This window comes from Nestor notabilis, unplaced genomic scaffold (assembly GCF_000696875.1).
Source record: "Nestor notabilis isolate BGI_N333 unplaced genomic scaffold, ASM69687v1 scaffold6122, whole genome shotgun sequence".
NCBI lineage: Eukaryota > Metazoa > Chordata > Aves > Psittaciformes > Psittacidae > Nestor > Nestor notabilis.
The window spans coordinates 79,818-103,719 of NW_009916866.1; the positions used below are offsets into that span (position 1 = coordinate 79,818).

A 23,902-nucleotide genomic window follows, 5' to 3' on the forward strand; every position below is an offset into this window, starting at 1 on the left:
AGTCTGAATTTCTGTGACTGAGAATTGTACACCTGACTCATTTAAGTGAAAACACCCGGGAAAAAAATACATCAAAAATATAGTTTCCTAAGCACAAACCTGTCAGTTGGATGACCAAAGATTATCTACATCAAGTGCAGCACACATAATGCCTGTCCAATGCTTACATATCCACTCATACATATCACCTGCCTTGGTGAGCTTAAAAACCAGAACCCATTTAGTATATATTTAGAGGAGAAGGCCAGCCTGTGGAAGATTTCTTATAAAGAAAAGAATGAAAAGGGCTGTAAGAAAGCAGTAGATGCAGAAACATGAAGTGAAAGAAGGATATATATGTGAAGAAGTACATTTAAATAAGATTGTAGATTTTCATACGGCCTTCAGCAATGCACTGTAGATAAGCCATCCAAATGTTAACAAATCCTTCGAACAAGGAGAAGAGTAACATTATCCTATTTTACTGATGAGGCTGTGCGAAAGGCAGTAAAGGATTTGCATAAGATCACATGGGAAATGCATGACAGAACAAACCCAGATCTACTGAGTCCCTGTTCAGTGCCCTAAACACAAATCATCTCAGCGCCTGGATTCCCCAAACACAAAATTTAAATCATCTGACATTCAAAATTTAAACATCTCAGAGGATAAGATAAATGAGAAAATCTGTTTTACTGATGGCAAGAGAAATCATGTATCATGGTACTAAGCCTGTTTCTGTTCCCACTGTGCCCACTTCTCAAATGGAAGATCTTTGATTGATTTCTGAGGGAACAGGGTACAGTCTGTCATTCTATACTTTGATCTTCCCCCAAAATGCAGATCTGGGACACTACATTGATAATTAAACCTAATACAGAAGATTCAGAGATAATTATCTTGATGAATTTGCATAGACAAATACATCACACTGATTTTATTTTTTTGCATATACCAAGTGGTTTAAAAAGGAAAATATCAGCAAAACTATTAATATCTTGTGACATTTAATAACAACTGGGAATATATTAATGTTGCATTCCAACTGCATTCCCTCTTATTTGCACTATCACATTTGCATCCATCTCCAAGAATCCATCATGAATAATATTAGTGCAGTGAATGTTAAGATGTAGCAACATTGATTTACCCCTTTTATAAAGCATCACTAAATACTCTTGAAAATCAACAGGAAAATACCACCTTTATCCAGTTATTTGCATTTGGTGAAACTGTCTTGAGACAGTTCTACTTTAAGTAAAAGCAATTTCCTTCAGTGATTGAATTGCTTTCAGGAGTTCAGAGAAATTATAGTAACTCAATACAAGAATTTCACCTCTCAGCAGAGATGAATGATTGCTGAGTGATGAGAAAGATATAAAATATAAATAGAGTATGTGGAACAGTCATGGTAAGTACCATTTTTCTGGATGCTGAAGACAATATTGATGAATTTCCCTTCATCGCATGAAATGAATAACCCTATGCTAAATAATGAAATTAAGTATTCCATTCTCCTGCCAGAAAAGCAGAAACTACTTGAAACAGACTGCAGTTCCAGATGTGATCTAAATCTCCACTGAGAAAGAACCTCATTGCCTACTGAGGATCACAGGGAAAATGCACCACTGGCAATTCATCGTTTCGTTAGATTTAGAAAAATTAAAACAATAACATTTGTAGTGAAGTAAACAATCAAGGGAATAGAGAGTTGCCGAAGAGACTTACCACAAATGCATTTGTAATGCTAGATGGAAAAACAGCCTTTGCTTTGACAGCTACAGAACCCAATGTATCAAAAGAAGAGCGTGTCACACAAAGGAACATTTTCCTCTTCTCATGATTTTTGCCATCTATTTGAAAACAATCAAGTACAGCTTGACATGTGATGTGTGGGAACTGTATTTAAACTAGCATGACATGGTAAGGGCAAGCATCTCCCATGAGACATTTTGCATTTCTATTTTTCCATCTTCCCTTTGTTTCTTTTTCTTCCTTTTAAGCGTAACATTGCACGGTATGAAAATATTTAAAAGAATTGGACAAGACAGTTCAGAAACAAGCCCTTTGGTGAACTTGAAGAGCTCAAAGAAGAGAGAATCTGGCAGAAACTGATCAAATGAAAATTCCGTTGCTAAAGGGAAAAGTATTCTAATGGCACAAATCTGTAGGTTCATCTCCTACACTATCCTCTTCCCTTGTAATCGTATCTCATGGAGGGATGTCTTGAGTGGGGCACAGTCCCTCTCCCCCAGCTCACTTGCATCTGAAATAGCAGTCACATCTGCCTTCAGTTGTACCATGTGTAATGCGGCTCATTGTCAGAGTGTGGACAGAACAGCTAGGACCAAAGCTATCTAAAAAAGACCAAAGAGCTCACCACTAGCAGTGCACTAGGATATAATCCTGTTGTCCTTGAAAAGGTGGTGTTCCTGTGCCTGAACAGGGTAGGAATTTCCCCTAAGAAAATGAAAAAATCTCCACACTCCTTTGACTCCCACACATGCTTGCCAAGAACAAGGCATTTCGATCCCTGGTAGATACTTGCTCTATGGGAAGGCTGAACTGGTGCCTTGCCAGAGATGGGCTGGAATGCACTGGCAGTCTTTTAATTCATTAACATTAAAACAAGGAACAGAAAATATCTTCTTGCTTGCAAAAAACAGAACAGGTCTGTCCCTCCTAACTGAGCTGTCTGCCATCTTAATACCAGATCTCCCCTCTATTGCTGGGCTTAGTGAAATGAGATAAAGCTATTAAGAGGCCTACAGATACTCCAGATGCTCTCCACAGCAAAATGGAAATGAAAGGCCTAATATGCTTGGAGACCACAATGGTGATAGATGATGTTCTTGAAATTGGGTTAGTACGAACTGGAGTTAAACCTGGGAAAGGCAAGAAATATACCCTAAGGCAATGTAACCCTTAGTTTGGCTACAAGTACCTGTGTTGCTTTCCCAAAATTATTCAAGAACAGATCTAATGTAGACGAGTGAGCAGGCAGGACAGGATCTGACCAAGAGGAAAAAGGAGGCTTTAGGGAGAGATCTCAGGGAGGGGAGGGTGGGAAGCAAAACAGTGGGAGAGGAACGATGGAAGAGCATAAGGAAAGGCATGATTAACAACCTGTAATTAGACGCAGTGTGAGGGATGAGATCTGAGTACGCGATTCAGCTATGTGGTGTGTTTAGTTCTAACACAGTATTTTGTGCTGCTGTTGTGCAGCTGATAGTAAAATGAGGATGACAGGAGGAAGATTTGTTCCACTGCCTCTGGGCCACTGATCTAACAAAAACATCCCCTTCTGGGAGAAGTCACTCCATAAAGTCCCTTTTAGTGCAGGTTACAAAGATGACCCTCACCTTGATCCAAAATTCGCATTAATCAGACTTCTCCTCTTGATCAGCCAGAATAGAAATGAACATGCCTGCTTTATGCTCATGCCAAAATGTTTATAATAAGAATGTGGAAAACACATACGGTTCCTGAATTCCAGAATAAGTTTCCTTCTATGATAATAGAAACATAGCAGTCTCCTCAAAACAGATTAAAATCCCTTTGAAGCAAACAGTATGCATAAGGAAATAGCTGCTTCGTCTTTCTGAAACCATCAAGGAATTCTACAAGAAAGTGAACTTTGTAGAAAACAAACTTGCAACTCACGAGCTACAGCATATAAAGCACTGCATCTTAATAGCATTATTTTTGAAACATTTTTATATATGGGTCCACTGCAAGAAGAAAATAATTTTTCTAGTCAGATGAAGAGTACAGAAAAAAAATTGCCCTCCCTTTATTCAACTGCACTGGAGGAGAGAGGCTTTCTTTAGAAACCAGACATAATTTTCCATAGAAACTTCACAAAAAAACCTTCTCATCTTTCTTATTTCAATAGACACTGATGTCACACTTCATTTTTACCCCTGTGTGGGACTTGGGTTTTTGCAATTCTTAAGCACTTTCAAAAAAATAAATTTCAGCATAACTCATATTCTCCAAACCTGGTGGTTGCCTGTGTTTTCCACAGAGGTTTGCTCCAGCTCCTAATTTTGCCTGCATCTCACAGCTACATTCTAGCCTAGTTCTAGAAAGATACACTGACTGGTAGTTGAAATCAATAGCAATTCATAGAAGCTGCCAGGGCTTCACTTTAGGGTAATTGATTACTGTGGTCTTGCTGAGGGTCTATACTTTTAATATAAGCATTTCTCTGAGTCGTCTCCTCTGTTAGTCATTTAGTGCACACTATTTTCATTACAAGGAAGGAACTCTGATGGTTGCAAATCAAGCTCTACCCATTTTATACTTCCTACATGGTGGTTATATCATTCCTATATCATCTACATGGGGTTTATATCACTCCTATACCATTCACCAGCTGAGGGAATTAATTCCAAATGGCTTCAGTTTTCTTCCATGTTGTGTACATCAGGGAGCACAGGCAGAATCAGCATGCTTGAAAACATCATGTTGTGATTACATCAATCTTAGTATGAACGAAAGAAGCAAGCCTTAACCTTTAAATAACCACCAACTTAACTCCCTTCTCATTTCTTAAAGATACACTGGATGTTTCCACTGATGAACAACAATTCTACAATAGGCATGTCATGACAGTAAAGACAACATTGGATACGGTCAAGCTTCTGAATCTTTGTCTTTCAGAGCTGTTGTCCAAGAATCAAAGGTTTCTGGAATGGATTGTCAATAGGTTAATAGATTTGGCCTTTTCATCAAATCCCAGCATTTTACCTTAGGCAGACAGATGACCCAGTATTTATATTCTAAGTACTCCTAATAGCCACAGTGTCAATGCTTTTTATCAAACAGCATTCGCCCACTGCTCCACTAAAAGCATTACTGCATGAGTTTCATTAAAAGCCCAGAGAGTTGCAATTACATTGCCTGTAGCATTTGACTTTTCTGAGCCACAAAAACAGAAACTGCTGTAAAGTGCATGCTCCTTGAAGCTGCCTTGGAACTACTATATCTTCATGTAAGGTATTGATCCACACCTGAAAATTACTTAATAGTATAATGTCAGCCCAATTCCATTTTTAATTCCATGGTCTTTATAATAATAATTCTCCAGCCATCAAACTGGAGTTGGGAACTCTGGTGACAGTCTAACCCTGGTGGTGACTTGCTAAAAATATCAATTCAAATGACTTGATTTTGATTGGCAATAAAACATCTCCATCAAAGGTGTTTAGATGGTGCCATTATGATAGTGCAAAGGCTTCTGATAGCTTTTTTTCTGTATCTTTCCTCCTATCAGGATTATGAGGTACAGAAAAAGTAAAAACTGCTATGGGGCCGGTTAGCTCTGTGTGGAAGGCCAATTAACAGACAATTACGTTAGGTGCTGTGCAAACATAAAGTAAATGCTTGTAATACAAAAAACAAGAACCAAATGCATACAAGGAGATTAAGTAACACAAACACAGTTCTGTGGACCTCTGTGGTTTCTTAACTCAAGGATTACAGCCTAAGTTAGATGAAAAAGAGATGTTAGCGGAAGAAGAAAGACATGGACAATAGCTTAAGAGGCTGCAGCAGCAATAAGCTTTCTAGCTATTCAGCTAGAACTAGCTACAAAAGAGAATTTGGCCTTTTTAGGTAAACAAGAGGTATAAAAACTAAGCTACTATTGAGCTCTAGCTTACCCAGAGATAGAATGATATACTTTGTACATCCTCCCGTCTTACTGGTAATACAGATTTATACAGTGTAGATAACAAGGAGGTCTGCATGCTGGAGTTGTGCTTCTTCCACAACGGCCTCACAATTCTGCACAGTGTAGCAGTGTCAGCACAAGATGGCCTGTGCTTCCTCACAGTCTAACATCTAAAGCTTCAGCCAGACTCATGCCTAACTTAGCTCTCTGTTTCTGCATTCTAACACCACAAAACTTACAAAACACGAGAAGCACAGAGATGAACATTCAGACCCTTGTGTTTAGGAACCAAGGTATCACTGGTTTAACTGGCAACTGATAGGAACCAGAGTCCCTCAGCAGTAAGGGACTAACAAGGTTTGTTTAAGGCTGAACAGGAAGCAAGGGACACAACTTAGATACTAAACTTCTGAATCAAAGCTGCAACTCCTGTACTTTCTATCTCAAGTTTTCACTCAGAATTGAAGATACTTAGCAATAAATTAAAAGTAGTATTAGGAAACATTTTCCATTCATTAAGTTCAAAGCAAAGGAGAGTCAGAATCAGTGTCAATGTTTTACAGATAATGAAACTGAGGAATGAAATAGTAAAGACTTGGCAAAGCTAAGTTTAAGGGCCAGCAAGAGCAATAGTTCTGGATTTTGACGTAACGATCTTTCCCTTCCTTACTCACAGTACTCCAGTATGTGAGTATTCACTCTGTTTTTCACTTTAGTTGGCTTTGAGAGGTTCTCTTGTTATTATTACATTTATATTCCGGAGGTTTTCCCTAGAATGCAGACCAGTCTAAAGACTCGTTGTGAATTTAAGAGATCTCATTCTGATCTTTGTAACATCAGGATTACTTCACATTCCTATTATCTCAGTAGAATAAAAACAAAAAGCAGCAAGAAAGCCCCAGCTCCCCATTACGCAAATATTACTTGAAAAGAGAATCAACCTATTTTAAATGTACTTAGCCAAATTTTAGGAAATTACTTTTACTGCCATACATTCAGTAAATATCAGAGACTTTGCCATATGCAAGTTGAGATAAACAAACCTAACACATAAGAGAAACTGCCTATGGAGTAGCTGCAACGTTTGAACAAGTGTTGAAAGCAAAGAACTGGAGAACAGCACTGCTAGGAAGCATATTTAAAATGGAGCAAGTTATGTCCAAGCTTTCTCATTGGTAGGCCTGTTCATATACATTGCAACTGTCAATTTACTTACAGAATAATGAATTTAGAAGTAGATCCTGGAAAATTGTAATTTATTTAAGAACAGAATTTTGGGCTTGTTTTTTTAGAACAGAATGCCTGCATTTCATCTGTAGACCCAGCCACATGCCTGCTTTAGTGACAACCATATGCACATACAAATTTTGAAGAGCAAAGAAATCATTATCTGCATATACACAGCTGAGAGCAAAATTATGTGGGTGAGTCAACAGAGGAAGACCTGAATTTCTAAAAGCACATCTGCACTTTTTTTTGTACAATGCTCAATCATTGAAAGGCTGCAAAGTCATGTTTAGTTGATATATTTGCATATTAATTAATCATGGTTTGTCTCAAACTGCTGTGGGATGCTTAATGTTACATTTGGAACACAAATACCAGAAGGGCTTCAGGTACATCTAAATTATTAATAGAAGAGACTTATTAATTCACCTAGCTCAGCTTCTTTTAGGCAGTACTATTCTACGTAGTATGGTACGTGGCACCACGTATCACATACTAGCAAGGGTTCCACAGGAAGAGTGCAACTTCAACATCATAATGCAAGAATACATTATAAACTAAAGCAATATCATGTCATCATTCACAAACCTGCTTCCCTGAAATCAGTGACATGTTTAAAAGAGAACTAAGAAGAATCTACTTGGTTTGCTGAATCCAGTCCCTGGTAGGACAGACAAACACAACATATATAACTTGCTAAATTCTACCTTAAAAGTAGCCAGGGACTGTTTCCCACAAAGAAGAGATAATTTTTTTAATGAATAACATTTGCACTAACAGGTGCAAATCAAGGATTTTCTTCTTGCTCATTATTAAAATCCCATGCAGCTGGGAAGATCTGCCTATTAAAAGGCAGACACAGGACTTCTAGCTGGAGGGTATAGACTCTTTAGAGCATTTTGGTGGGGATTTTTCTTTCCTGATGCAATTTAATCTTCCAGATACCTTCCACAAAACCCCAATACGGCAGTATTTGTACCGCAGCTGAGTAGAATAATTCCATATTTTAACTCAAGTTACAATTCAAGTCACACAGGACTCATTTTTTGCAAAAATTAGCTGGCTAGAAGCGTCTTCTAAAACGTAACACTCTCCCCTCCCTGCATGTTTGTTACGAAAACAGTCAGATAAAACTATATTCAAAAATAGCCAGATACTTCTGAAAAATAGCTACTTGAAAAATACTAATAAAGGCTTACATTCAGAATTTATACTCACATTTCTGACTGCAACTTTGCACTGCCAAGAAATCCCTGAATATGAGCAACATGAAAATGAAAATGAGGAACAGATTCAGTTTTCATGAGAAACTCCAAAGTGAAAGTTTTCCAAATCATCTGTATTAAGTTATATGACACCTGATTAAAACCTTTTGGCAGAACTTATTATCTAGTTGCTTAATGAATGTGAGAGGATTCACAAAAATGCCCATTAGCTTGGTCTCAAGGCACTGCAGAGAAATACAGATTCCAGGAATCTGAAACACCAAGATGATTCTGCAAGGCAAAGGGGTGCAATATTCACAGCTTTTACCCTATTTGTTTGATGTCCTTTTAGAACATTGGTTCCGGACAAGTTAATATCGCCCTTTTTTACAGAGCATTTTTACTCTGAAGGCCCTAAAAGTGACCTTCCTTAGCTATTGCAATTTGACATGGAATGGCACTACTGAAGCGCAGTCCTTATCAGTGTGTATTATAACAGAAAAGAGAGAAATGTCTGCAGTAAGAAGTACCCTGGCTACTTCAATAGTCCGAAAAGCCTCCACGATCTCAGGTTTTAAAGTCTCAATCAGAACACAGAGGTACAGATCACAAGTTATACAATACCTGAGACGACCATGTGAGTGTTTTTATGACATCTCCATTCTCATATGGAATACTCTTTAAGCAAAAAGATTTTAGTTAATGAGGAAAGCAAGTTATATTTTCTTACCCTTTATGTTAATACTCTGCAAAAGATTGTGCTTTGCAAGGTTAATTTCAAGACCAAACTCACATGGGAACAAGAATAATTAGACTCATTTAAGAGAATTGTCCCCTCTGGCAGAGCTGATTAAATTATTTATACATTATCTTTTCATATAATTGTACCTAGAATTGTGTAAATGGCTTTTTTGTCTAACTTTCAATAAATTCATAATATGTGTTTTTCAAGTTGGATACACCACCTGCACCTGCGACAACTGAGAATAGTTCATTTTTAAAATGCTTCAATGAGAAATTAATCCAGAGGGAAACAGAAGTGAGCAGTTTAAAAGCCGCCACACTGACACCATACCAAATAAAACTCATAGACTGAAGAAATAAAATTAGTAAGACAATAAATCCTGAATCCTGTTGCCCATTTCCACAGAAATAACTTCACTGACTGCAGACACATTACACTAAAATACGAGAGCTACTTAGCTGACTATCAGCTTTGTGATGTGACCCTTTATCTGTAATTTAATATTGCTTGCTATAGTTCCCAAGTCCCTCTTTGCCAAGGACCTAAGATTCTGGATAAAACCTGAAAATTCTAATGGAATAAACCAGTAGGGTGAAAAAGGAAATCTGCTTGGTGACACTAACATTCATTTCAGCTGTACTAAGTGCTCTTTCTCTCTTTGATAGCAATAAACTTGGGAAAGCTTGAGATAATGACATTTTAAAGGGCATGCCTGGTACAAAATAGAAACTTGTTTGCTACAGTTCCAATTAAATTGGAAAGCAACTGGCTCTGTGGAGATCTGTGAAAAGACATCTTTGGGCCTATTGTAAAATTCTAAGCATCTTCTATAGTTGCACTGCCTAGATCACTCGACAAACATGAATACAGTGAAATCCCAGTTGTGTCCTTTAATCTACTGTTAAACAGTTCTGAAATGGCTTTTACAGGCTCAGGATTTCACACTATTCTTTATCATTCGCTGCAACTTCAGCTAATTTTCCTTTTCCTTTTTGCAATACACTATACAGTTTTCAAAACCAAGAGTATTTTAATGACTCTAGCTATGTTTTTTCCTTACCTCTGCAGCAACAAAATAATAGGTATGGGTCTCTATTCGGGGACAAATGTATTACAGGAGACAGAGGGTTAGATAAAGAAATCCATTAAAAGGATAACGTAATCACATACTTATTCATTCCAGTTGTGTATGGACAGGAGTGATAAGTAAGAAAATTATGCATTCTGATTAACAAATTCATATTTTTATTAAACAATAAATCTGCAATGCAGTAATTACCCCAAGGCTATAGCTACACTCAAATCACCTTAATTTAACTTCTTTAAAAGCAACTCAAGAAAAAGGAAGAGACTGGTCTTTGCCAAGAATGCAAAGGCCTCGGCTGTAATTAGTTTTTCACAGTCAGGCTCAACTCTTCCAATTTATTTATTTTTGGAGGATGGCTAGATAGGGAGTATTTCCCTATCTAGCCATCCCATAGCGCTATCCCATGCCCTGAAGATACCTGACACTTCAACTATGTATTGTTTGCTTTTGCTGCAATGTACATTTGAGCAGGAGGGTCTCAGACAGTGATTCAATGCTACAATACTGTTTAACTAGCTCTGCTATTGCTCCTTTGGCTATCTGATGTGCTCCGTTATCCAGTTCTCTCTGACTGGCTGATAGTCAAACTCCCAAGATTTGAGTCAATTTAAGGTGATAAGAATAGTTAAAAAGCAATTGTTTCTGACAAGAATCATAAAGTATCCTCTGGCAAGCAACAAAAACAAACCAAAGTCTCGAAAAGACCCACTTTTGCAAATTTATTCATAGTTTTCAGAGGTCCCTAAATCTGGACTTAGTCTCCTTAAAAGATGCTGAGATTTCTCTGTATTTCTTGAAAACAAATCACTGTTAAGGTTCTTATAGTCCCTACTCACACAGCCTTACTGCTATAATTATTATCTATTATTTGAATTACAGCAGTTAGTTATATAGACTGCAATTTGCACAAGACAACATATAAACACAAAACTGTTCCTGCTCTGAAAAAACTTTACTCAATTACGATATTCTACAATAGATGGTGACCACATCAGAAATATTGTTGTGTCCAAACTGGTTTTATCTCAACAGAAGCAGAATCACCAACTCAATTCCTCTTGTAGAAGCTGTATCTATATTAGTTTCTACAAGACATAGTCACTCAAGTGATCCTAGAAATGCAGTTCTCTCTTGGCACTCTGGACTAGGGACACACGGAACTTATCTTACAAACAAGACTGTTGAGAGTTCATGAAAGGATCCATGTACTATTGGGATCCTATACAGTCCAGAGATGACAGCTTACGGTTACACATACTTACCTATTTACTAATTTTATTCTTCAATTGACATTAAAAACATCTCTTGTGTGATTTGAATAAAAGAATCCCTACTGCAGTCTCCCTAACAGGCAGCATAAAGACGCATCAAGGATCTTTTCAGCTACCACATTTCCAAAATCCTTATTCTGGTGGCCACATGAGTTATTTTGTTTAAAGCTTAAAATTCTTTATGCCACGTTTAACCACAGTGGTTACAAAGAACAGGTGCCTGATGCATTGTTTAATTACACACCCACAGAGCCAGTGTGGTCCCCAGTCTAGCACTAAGAGAATTCTTTCCTCCTTTTATATCCCTCTTAATTATTATTTATCTAGTATTACATCTCCAATTAGGGTGGACCCCTGCCGAATCTACAACAGTTTAAAGAAAAATCAGGCTTTATTTGATCATTGATATCTAAGAACACTGCTTAACAGCTCCATAAGAATGAAGATTGGGTTTTATTCTTTTAAGATCTGTCTTTCTCCAGCTTAATGTATATTAAAATATTCTTTTACAGTACATACATAATTTTGGCATTGGAAATCTGCATCGCTTTCTTGTACACATAGGGTAAGATGTGCATGCAGTGAATATTTTAACGTAAAGCGGCTACTGGTCTTTGTTAAAACCACAGTTTGAGGCTTAATCTTATAAAGTAAATACAAATTGATACATGAAAAAGAATATAAGAGGCCAAAATAGATTTCACTCTACCTTATTTGTCTACAAAAGTAAACTTAATCAGTATTTTAAGTCTTGCATTAGCTAACCAAGATTCAGTCACCTTCCTAGCTCTTGGATCTCTTAGGATGATGCCTTAACCTGATATTTGGAAATTCAAGCTATTCTAAACCCATCAGACTACAAATCTGTGTCTTGATTCCCAGCGGGGTTTATTTTAGATACCATTATTTGTGAACTTCTCAGCACAACGAGGAAGTCTTCTCATAACTGAAGAAAACACAAAGTGTTTTTCACTTTCATTCAATCAAGGATTTATTTCTGAGTAAGCCCATCAAAAAAAAAAGGAGAATAGCAGAAATTGGTGGGTCAGCACTTCAGACAAGAAATAATATATATGTACTTCACTGTGATAGTAGCAAAACATCCTTGTTTCCTCTTCAGTAACTACTGTAGTCAGATCAAACAGTATAGTCATACTTGCTTTTCCAAGTCCATAGTACTAATTGAAAAAGCCCCAAAATACTGTATGGAAGAGCCCAACTCAGGCAAACATTTATAAAATTGATGTATTTGTTCAGTTTTAAGCCAGAATGGAAAAAGTGTGAAAATTAGTCAGCTACGAATCACTAGACATCCCAAGCCTCCCTATAGAACAGCACTTCATCTTCTCGTTTTCTGGGGCACCTGAAAAGGACAATGAATTGCTTTTACTACTTAATGCGAAGAATCTCTCCAGAAATGAGGGACTATTTTTCCACAGTTTCAAGAACTTTCTGAAGTACCCTTAAACACCACCATACATACACAGGACAGCATGTTCCCACAGTGCCATCAGCAGCACCTTACAAGCTTTATACTGGAGCTTTTTCCTATCCTGAGCCTCAGTATATGACCTATGATCTGTTCCCACTCAGACGTATGGTGCTTTGTGGACACAGAAATATTGAGCATTAGGAATACTAACTACAGTCAGTACCTGCTGCCAATCTATTAATTACATTTTAGCAAAACTAAATACTGAACTACACCACTGTAAATGATCATCAAGTTACTGGGTGATCTGGTATCTATATTTGCATAGGTGATTTCAAAATAATTTATTTTTAATGCATAAATACTCTTAAGGTGAAATATCTCAAACCCAAAAGTTAATAGGCAAAGTCAATGGAAATTGCCACTTTGCAGAGGTTTGAAAATCAGATCACTTAAAAACAACCTGAAATTAATCATCAATCACTGCTAAATGGATAACTGTGAATTTCCATCTAGTATAGTCCTTTTTCAAATAAACTTTTCCATTGCTTCACTTCACTTAAGAGTGACTTAAAGAGAATTTTTTGAGGAAAGATATGCAGGCTTAGGTGCTACACCCCTAATTTCCCTAAATTCATCATCAAATTACTAAGTGCTAAGCATTAGCAACGTAAAGATTCATTGCAGTGGACAACAGTTTTGATTACCTTTTGCAAGATCAGCATTGTCTTCTATTTTTTTAAAAACACTAAATTATTTTTCTCTGTCCATTAAAGCAAGTGATCCCTAGCAGAATAACTCTGCTGGTGCTCAGTGAAATTCCACCCCATTGCATTCTGACAGTTAACAGATCTCTACGGAGCAAAGATATACTGACTCGTATTTTTCCAAAATGAAACCAGCTTCTAGCATTTCTTCATCTCTGTTACCTTTTTTACAGGATTTCTCTCTCCTGAAAAGGTTGCCACTTTATTTCACAGAGAATTAGAATATCAATAGAAGTAATGGCAAGTGGGATCTCACTATGCAACATTCCAATTCCTGGTTGAAATACTAGCAAACCTATTTGGCTCTAACAGTCTTTGTTTAATTGAGTATAAAGAGGGGCTTGGATTGACTATTCCCAACATGCTATTATAATCGTTTTAAAATATTTTTATTGCAAAGTATTTGTGCTAGAGTATGTCAAGTACTTCAGTAATACAGAGGAGGAAAGATTATCATGACAATGTAATTATTAGCAGATGAGAAATGGCAAGGCAGCAAAGAACCTAGCAGTTAAGTATTGATACTTGGTGTGAACTTCACATATTCACAAGTTTCATGTAATAGAATTTCTTCTTTTTTTTATGTTTTATCCTTTTTCCTCTACATATGGTTCTTCCCCATGGCTCTGGAAGATAGGGCACTGGAACCCTTACTCAGCAGTTCTAGCGGTTCACCTCAAACTAGAGTACAACGTTTATCAAAATGCACAGAAAGTCTCCACTTGACAGTACTTAGAAATGAGCTGGGTGCCAAAATAGCTTTCTTCCCTCAGAAGGATGTAGGAGTGTTTTAATTAGAAAAGCAAAGCAACCATTTCTCAGTATTTACATTTTAAAAGGGCTCATCAAACCACAAAAACAGGGTATATAGTACCTCTGCAATCCTCCTAACTTAAAGACCTGGTTTTAGCTTTGCAGACCTCTTCATTATCTTTTAAAGGAGAGAGAGACAGAGGACCTGTGAGAGAAGGAGTGATTCTGGGAAGCAAAGAACAAAGTAAGAACACAAATTTGAGGGAAAAGCTACTCAAATATTGCTAGTAGCAACTCAGATAGGATATAACTCCATGGTATAATATATGTTTTAAATCCATGATACAGGTTGGCAGTATCTTTCTGGATAGAACAGGAACTGCTAAAATGCATTACACAGTTCTCAAGAGAAATAATGTCTGCCATCTCCCCAAACAGAAGTGTATGCTTAAGGAAAACAGTGCTGCAGGAGGGGGTGGCAGCAGGTTCTCACACAGTAAAGGCATTCTGTCGAGAGCACAGAAAATGCATCCCTATGCACACACACAGCTTGTGCACAGTCATCCTGGCTGAGGAATTTTTTTATAGAAATAACCTTATCTCACTCAAGGGAATAAACTTGCCAGCTTACAGCTCTGCAAATGCCAAGAGAATACTGCAGATCTGCTTTCAGTTTAGCATTCAAATGCTTAGCACTGTGGCAGGTAACAGGAATTTCGGAAGGCTATCTATCATCCGTAGCCTGCGGGCTGCTCCCAGAGCATATGCCCTATATGTGCACTGTATTCAGGTGCACAGTGGGCTGCCACTGACCTGGTCTCCATCAATGCACCATGAGGGTTTTTTTGGTTTTCTATTTCTTTTCTTTTTTGTTGTTTACTTCTTAACTAGTAATTTCCCCAAGATATATAGCCTAACGATCTGACTATCCATGATATGCTACAAATACTGGAATACATTAGCCTGGAAGAAGGCCCTATGGTGATTTGCTAATTAGCTTAACCCTTATGGGACATGGAAGAAAGAAATTTTTATTAAAACAGGATAACCCTGGACTATATTGATCTGACTGAGAAATGAGTATTTTAGTCAAGATGAGTCTCAAGATGAGCACATGCTGGAAACGGTGATGTTGTTTCCATAGCAATGCCATGACAGCCTCCGGAGTGAAATAGTGTGCTACCAGGAAATGAGGGGAGTTCAAGTGCTATGAGCTACATAGTTCTGTGAGCAATCCAAATACATTCTCATAAAGAATATTTAGTACAGCTAGATAGTCCAAAGATTGCTGCTGATGTGAAGTAAATCTTACCAGTGTGCTTCCAGCAGTCCTGTTTTCTCATTCACTACACCCAAGATGACTTATCTAAAGGCTTAAAGCTATGGGCAACACTGCTAAGGCATTTCAGACCAAACATTAACAAATACAGTAACCTTTACCTCACTTATTTTCCAGTGAAGAATATACTCCATAATTAAGGACATCAACTCTCATTCTCCGTAACACAGCCAAACACATTAAACCTTTTAGCAAAGAAAAGCCTCATATACGCAATTATTTACCAGCTGACCTTCTTTCCCCCTTCCTTTTCTCTCACCTCCTCCTCTCCCTTGCTGCCTCCTGCCCAAATGATACTGAGCAAATCTGCTTGCAAGTGGGAAGCAATGTAGAGAAGTCTTGCATATTCGTCATGAAAATTCACACAGCCATAGCATAAAACTCACTTGTCTGCTTTTTACCCAGTTACTGTTTATGCTAATACAAAAGCAAACCAGGAAACCACTAATTGTATTTTATTTGCCTAAGGCTTTACCTAAGGCAAATAATCTGGTCAAACTCTGCAGAGCTGATTTAAAATACTTTCAAAAAGAAGACAGAAAGAGAATGAAAGCAAGATCTGCATTACTGTGTCTTCTTATTTTCAAAGAAATGAACAATTCTCAGTGATTTGTAAAACTGCTAAAATAATAGTTATAACCCAACTGTTCTCAAATCAAATTCTACAAGACAAAGTACTTTACTTGAAAAACACCCTAACGTACCACTGCTAGGCCATTCTTTCTCCAGCCTTTCCCATGCAATTTCTGAAGATGTTCAAATATGAGCTGAATGTCCAGACACTCTACGGCTGTATTTGTTGTTTGTGTCATTGTCACAACCAGCCTCTTGGGTAAACAGATTGTAGTTCATTATATGTAGCAGTGCTGCCTCTGAGGGAAAGTAGAAAGGCAAACACACATCACTGCCAGATCCCTTATTAACAAACACCACTTCAACCCAAAATGGTTTATATTTATTGTTTTAAACATGTATTTCAAGGAATCAAGCCTTGCATGTAAACCAGCAAATGCTTCATTTCCATATTGCATCTATCAAAAAGATGTAAAGCAAGCATTTTTAGAACTGCCTGAGCCTCTTCCTGCCTGTCCCCTCAGGTTGCAGAAGGCACCAAGCCCAGCAACATTCATTTATAATTTAAACTGTTTGCTTGGCAGAAATTTTTGATCTTAGTGTGTCATAATTGCAATCAGCGCACCCAATGTCTTTACCAGAAGCTCATCTACTTCCAGGAGAATTTTACTGAACTGGGTATTTCACAGGACAGAAATGCAGTTTCCTTATGGGACACATGTTGAAATCTAGTGGAAAACGTGCCCCTGCAGTTTTACAAGGACTTACAGGGCTATATGTGGACAAAAAGATAGCTCTAGAAAGACTGATGCAAGTTTAACTGCTCATCCCCTTCTTCCAGTTACTGTGGTCTCCCAGTTAATTCCCCAATATGAGCAATATTATGGAACCATTTCACCTTCTCTTGGAACACCTACCTCTGTTTATCACCTATTCTGTTTATCAAAGAATTAATTAAAAGTAACCTGCCTGATGATCTGGTTTGGACAACTGAGTACAGATAGAGCTTATATCGTCTAAAACAGAAGTGGATACCACCTACTTAACACACTCTACTCTCTTGAGTACATAATGGGTACATAATGGTATCCAGACACAAAAGTCAATGCAATATCTGATGCCAATCCAGGATAAAAATCCAGTTATCCCAAAGCCATCCATGTAAGTATCCCAAAGCCACTGTCTCAGATACAGGAAAATAATCCTACCCTAAAACTCAGAAATACCCTTTTAATCTCCCCCTCATCATCACTCACACTCAGAAATTGAGTGTGCTACTATCAAATGCATGTTTTAAGAGTTAAATCAATGATTCAATCAGAAACTCTAAGACACTCTGTACCAGTAAATATTCAATGATTGGAGTGTGCTAATGCCTGAAGCAGGGTCCATGCAGGGTCACAGCGAAACATGCAGGAGTAGAAGCAGTAACAGCCTAAACAGTTATTCAATCTCAAATAAGTTTGCTATCCATGCTGCTCCATCAAGACATACATATGGTAGTAGTTATGATCATAAGACTAAGTGGTTTTCAGCTCTTTCCTAGTATATTGCTAGAATTGGAAGCATCATTGGAGCCCAAGTGCTTCTGAAGCCTGCATACAAGTGTTTTCGTACAAAGGGCAAATGAAATGCTGTTAATCAGGGCTATGAAATTTATAGTTTTCATATGCAATTTCTTTTTCTCCCTCAATTTTTTTCATTCTCAAAATAGTAGACAAATTATTCTATCCACCAGCATCTCGACTTTCGTAAGGATAAACTGATCAACATATATAGAGGATGTGAAGATAAAAACCCTTGCTTAAACACCAAGAATTGTTTTACACTAGCGCCATCACGTTATTTTGTACTGATTGTACCAATGCTCCCATAGTTAGCCTTTTCTTTTCAAGGATTTACACATGTTTGGGGATTTAAAAAATTCATTTGGGGATATTTCTGTCAGTAAACTCTTAGTGTGGCAAATGACAATAAAAACTCATGTTGTCCTCATGAACAGTAATAACTATTTATTTGATTTTTTAAAACTTGTCAGAAACATTTCTCCTGGCAATCCACAGTTTATAAAACAACTTCTAACACAATAAAAGGGATTGCCAAAAGCAAACGCTTATCTTGCATAAGTATTCTGGAATGTGATCTGGAATCACACACAGACATACAGAGATTGCTGTGCTTGGTCTGACTCATTGCTCTGCTTCAGAAGAAGGAGCAGGATACACAGTAGAGGAGAAGACAAGTAGCTATGTATAAAAGTGCCCAGGGCAGAGACAAGACTGGAAGGTGAAGCTACAGTGAGGATGACACTTGTCAGGAGCCACGCTGCTGCTCCAAACAGGCATGCTGGCAAACAATTTTCCCACTCTGTGTTCTCTTACTAAAGAATGGAAGTACAGCTGCTTGGGTATTAAAGGCAGACACAGTTGAAGAACCCATATAAATTCATCCTTTATAAACAGTCATATCAAACAGGGTGCCGTTCAGCTTGCCTATCAAGACAGGTAGAAAGGCAGAAAAAGAATATGAATGTGGAACCAAACTGGGGAGATATTCCCTACGATCCCCAGAGTAAAGGCACTGACACTTGACTTTGCAAAGGTGGTTTAAGGACATTAAGAGTTGTTTGATTTAATCAAAATGTTCCCTGTGACACTAACAAAGCACGGGTTAAGCTCCACAGATGATAGAGCCTATGAAGGAATAAATAAAAACAATCACCAGAGACAGGGAGAATACCCCATCACTCTGGTGGTTTCTTTTAGGCCTTTTCCCCTGGTAGGACAACTTCATTTTGACATCCAATAGTTCCTCATACAAATCTACAGAAAAATATTCTTCTAACTCCTTTTGAAATACCTAAAAAGTAACCACTACAGGAACACCACATTCTGAGCTGTCCCCATAGTCTATTTCTCTTCTTACTGGTCCCCTGATGTTCTGCAAAACAGAGAGAATCACTTTTCTTGGCTACATTTTCTTCTGCTCCTCCTCCAAGCCACCCTCTGTTACAATGCAAGAGGCAGATTCACCAATGACTGGAATGATCCCACAACAGAGCTTTTAGGATGATGCCAGTACTTGATACAGCAATAACTGTATTAATCATAGACACAGCAACTCACACAAAGCAGCTGAGCCTTACCCCCAAACTGTGCTCATCTCAGGCATTAGGATTCTGGGAAGCAGGATGATGGAGAACAGGGGTATGGGTCAGGGTAAGGACTGACCTTTCAGCAAAACAAGGTGGAGTAGATTAGTGTGAAATATCTTCAGGAAATAACAGTATAGAGTCTTCTAGTCAGGTGGACAGTTACCATTCAGCAGCCATCAGTTTCCTACTTACTTGTCATTAATCAACTCCAAGACTTATTTTTCACGTAAAATTCCTTGATTTTTGCAACCTCTTGGCTTTCTCATGGTACCTGAGCACTTTCCATTACAAATACTACATGGATTCTTATAAGTAAAAGTATAATGTAAAAACTGCAGAAAAACATCTCTGAAGTCCCACTAATACTACCAATACTGAGCAAGGAACCACAATAAAGGATACTGAAGCTCCTATCTGTGATTGCTAAATGCCAGAGGTTAATCCTGAGATCATCCGCTGACATGTATGTCTCACAGTCACTGTTGACAGATATTGAGTTGACATGATAGGTGTGACCATTAGCAAAGATTCTCCGAGGAGTGACTTCTACCATCAAATCCATAGGTTTCAATACAGGCACCTGCCAAAAAAAATCAAAACACAAACCAGAAAGTGAGTGAGATTTTAAGTAATTTTTTGCTAGGATGATTTGAGTTTCAATGGAGAACAAGCATTCAAAAACTGTGACATTAAAAAACTTCTTGACAGTGTATGCATGTTGAATTTCTCCATGGATAGACTGCTGGGCAAGACCATCCCTGCCAAGGAGAAAGGCAAAGAGACAGGACAGCCATGGAAAGCCAGGCAGAGCAGTGGGAAGCCTGGACTGTGGGAAGGGAGGCACTGGCACACAACAGGCCAGTTGCACAGCAAAAGCTACTCTCTCACACAGATGGGAGGCTCTGGCTCAGACAACCAGTAAAGTCTTAATATTTTGCTTCTGCTAAAGAGTTTGCTGTTAGTTGTAAATCACTTAGAGTATTTCTGTTGCTACTTGATGTCTCTTTCTCAGAAAAGTGGTGTAAAGGTTATAATCTCAGCAAAGCGTAACAAATGAAGCCTTGAATTACAAAGCCGTGTGAATTGACACACTGTACATAAACACATACTTCTGGAAAAAAAAATTACCACAGACTATCACTCATCATTGCACCCTCATTATTTCTCTCTGTCACACTGCAATATCATGCTTTAATAACTAGACACTGTCAATTTATTACCTATTGGTAAAGCAGTAAACACTGTAAGGCTGTAGTGCGTGACTGAGGCTATACGATGTTGTTAAACATGCAACAGAAATAACCTGTCATACATCAGGCCATAAGATAGTTTAAAGAGGAACACAGAGAAGTTAAAGCTTTGAGTTTAGCTTGCCATTAAAGGAACAAAGCAACGGTTCCTCAGCCTTTGAATTCTCAGACTGTAAGCAATCTGGAATTGCTTTGTCTGCCTAATCATACGGAGCAGATAAATATTCCATGAATGTAGTCATCTTTACACCTTGGAGGCTTTTTTTCACAATAGACAATACTGGTTAGTATTGGAGATGGCATCTGGTTGTTTGTTTTTAATAATAAAGAAATACCAGCACTTCTACACCGCAGCCTTTCAGTTCTAACCTTTAGGTAATTTCTTCACCAAAAACACCTGAGTGATTTTAGCCATTAAAGTCTGAGAATAAAAAAGGCTGTTACATTATCATGTGGGTGTTGGTCTCTTCTGCCAAGTAACAAGCAACAGGACAAGAGGGAATGGTCTCAAGTTGCGCCAGGTGAGGTTTAGGTTGGCTATTAGGAAAAATCACTAAAACGGTTGTCAAGCATTCAATCAGGCTGCCCAGAAGAGTGGTGGAGTAATCGTCCCTGGTGGCATTTAAAAGGTGTGGCACTTAGGGACATGGTTCAGAGGTGAACCTGGCAGTGTTAGGTTTACAGCTGGACTCAATGACCTCAAAGGTCTTTTCCAACTAACTGTGTGATTACACACACTTATACGAGTTCCATGACCGCAGCTGAGAATGCACGACGGGAGATTTAGATCAGACATTAGGAAAAAAATTCTCCCCTGTGAGGGTGCTGAGGCGCTGGCACAGGGTGCCCAGAGGAGCTGCGGCTGCCCATCCCTGGCAGTGTTCAAGGCCAGGTTGGACAGGGTTCAGAGCAACCCAGTCTGGTGGAAGGTGTCCCTGCCCATAGCAGGGGAGTCGGAACTAGATGAGCTTTAAGGTCCTTTCCAACCCAAACCATTCTATGATTCTATGATCTGTTCAGCAATGCAGAACCACATGTTCCCTGGGGCACAGACTAATGCAAATCCCAAATAGGAGAAAATTCCTTTATACTACTGTGACTGCAATTTGGGGTACTGTCTTTAACTCTCTCGCTCTGAATGAGGCAAGAATACTGTTTAATATTAATTACAGGTAGAATGCTTCCAGCACACCAGGCTGAAGAATCTTGTGTGGAAGCACATTAAGTCACGCTGAGAGAATACTGTCAGGAAGAATAAAACTGACATAAGCTCTCTAAATGTATTTGTTTTGGTCTCTATATCATAAAGCGTATGTGACCTAAAAATGTGTAACAGATTCAAGATCAATCAGCTTAAACTTCAATGAGAGTAATCTTATATATGCTTAGCATTAGGTATATATTTAAATCTTTTACTGAGTTAGCACCCATGACTATCACCTTTGTACAGAAATAACTGGATTTGGGGCAAAGATAGAAGCTTACCTGCAGTGATGTTACTGTAGAAAGATCTTTAAGTTTTCCTTCTTCATCTTTTAAGTTGTACCCCTCTGGTCTCTTATCTCTTTCAGTAATTTTCCATAACTTGATTGTTTTATCTTTAAAAGAAAAGAAAAACAACTGTCAGCATGGGAATTCTGAATGTGGTTACTCACCTTTACAATATATTGTAAAGCAGATTCTGCACCTTGGTTTAGACAAGCCCCATGCTGAAGCAGACCAGATCACTTAATTTTGCACATACAGAAAATGTTGCCAATAGAAAAAATATTCATAGAGCACATCCTATACCTTCAAACCTTATATTCAGAGGTTCCTGGCAGCTGCCAGACCATGTAGAGCACAAGCTGTTCTTGTATCCAGCTTGGCAGTTTACACGTGAAACAGATCAAAAACTCTCAATGCTCACTGCTAAAGCTCAGTTTGACAATTTGACTTTGCAAGGAAATAATCTTGATATTAAAGCCAGTTTGCCAGGTTACTTAAAAACAGCATGAGAAGAGCATGGAGTAGACAGACAAACCACAGATACCTGCCACAGATACATTGTGGGAATGAGCAGTGGTAAATTGGGATAACATCAGGAGCTGCAGCAAACGAAAGGCTGTGTGAAAAATGAGACATTTCTTCCTCCCAAAGGAAAGCAACCAAGAAAAAACTGAAGAAAAAAACCAACCTGAGAGAGAACTGCACTGTGAGGGTAAGAGAGAGAAGTTGGGAGAAAAATATATTAATCTTACACAGAATGGAATTAAATCTAAACTCTCCCTTTTTCATGATGAGTGAAGCGCATGATGATAGAATGCCTCTCATTTAGCAAAGAGCCTCTGAAGCCAACAAATAGAAGTTTTAAACATTTCAGACAGAGTTTGTCCTTGGTTTTGTAGTATCTGAAATGCAGATCTCCCTAACACTCATCGTCCACTCCCGCTCTAGACATGCACCCAACCTGCCAACCCTCACATTGCCTAGACTGCAAAATCAATGCCAAGTCTTCTCCCGAAAAAAATCAGTCCCAAGCTTCTAATGGTTGTTTCACTCATCTGTTCATGGAGTAGCCAAAGCCCTTCCAAAGCTTCTGTGCTTCATCTGCCACCACAGCCTTCATTAGCCTCAGTTCCTGCATCATGTTTGATTTTATTCCACTTGCTTTCTTTACCCCTCTTTACCCAAGTACACAGCTGAGAATAATTCTTTTCCCAGTGTAGCTGATCTAAACGCTTCTTTCAAATGTTAGTAGAAATCATTTTAAAGGCAGGGCATATGAATCCATGAATCACTTTGCACTTCTATAGCAACTTTTAACTTTGACCTTTTTCTGTTTCAAAATCAAACCCTCTGGTACTCTGAAGGTTTTCACTATTACACACCTACTAACAATATTGATACGTTAATTTTCAAGCAACAAAAACATTACAATTGATCAATCTACAGAACAAGAGATCAGTTCAATCTGCAACTAAAATGTTCCATTTAAATATTCAATACATTCCATTTGTATCAGTCATGTCAATTAACGACTAAAAATACATAGAGGCTGGGATTTGGGGTATTTTGTTACATGTAAATAGTATATTCCTGTTTATTCTAAAATCTATAAATACAGCAACCGTAAGATTCATTGTAAGAAAAAAAACATTGGTGGATTTAACTTGATAAACTCTTCCCTTTCCTGAGTGAAAACTATTTCATTAGCAATTGAGGTTATCACATGTGTTGGTTTTCTTCTCTTTCATCTGCCTCTGCACTTTAAATACACTCTAGAAATTCTGAGCATGCTTATATTTTGCAAAATATAGAACTATCTCTGTAAGGTTCAGTATTCATTCAGTCTCAAGGGTGTTATGAAGTTTAAATTAATTAATGTCTGGTAAGGAGTCTGAAATCCTTAGATGGAAGAATTTGTATGGGCCAAATTCTGATCTATCCAATGTAGCTCACGT

At 38.1% G+C, this 23,902-nt stretch overlaps 1 protein-coding gene across 1 annotated transcript in view; it reads right to left on the minus strand.

Annotated features, from left to right (window-relative positions):
* The window catches only part of PPP2R2C (protein phosphatase 2, regulatory subunit B, gamma), a gene marked incomplete at its 5' end in the record, with an annotated part of 64,518 nt that overhangs the window by 29,701 nt on the left and 10,915 nt on the right, over nucleotides 1-23,902 (minus strand). Inside the window, 2 exons of the mRNA XM_010024785.1 lie at nucleotides 19,612-19,789; nucleotides 21,945-22,057. Coding sequence (XP_010023087.1) covers nucleotides 19,612-19,789; nucleotides 21,945-22,057 — 291 coding nt within the window. The remainder of the gene's footprint in view (nucleotides 1-19,611; nucleotides 19,790-21,944; nucleotides 22,058-23,902) is intronic.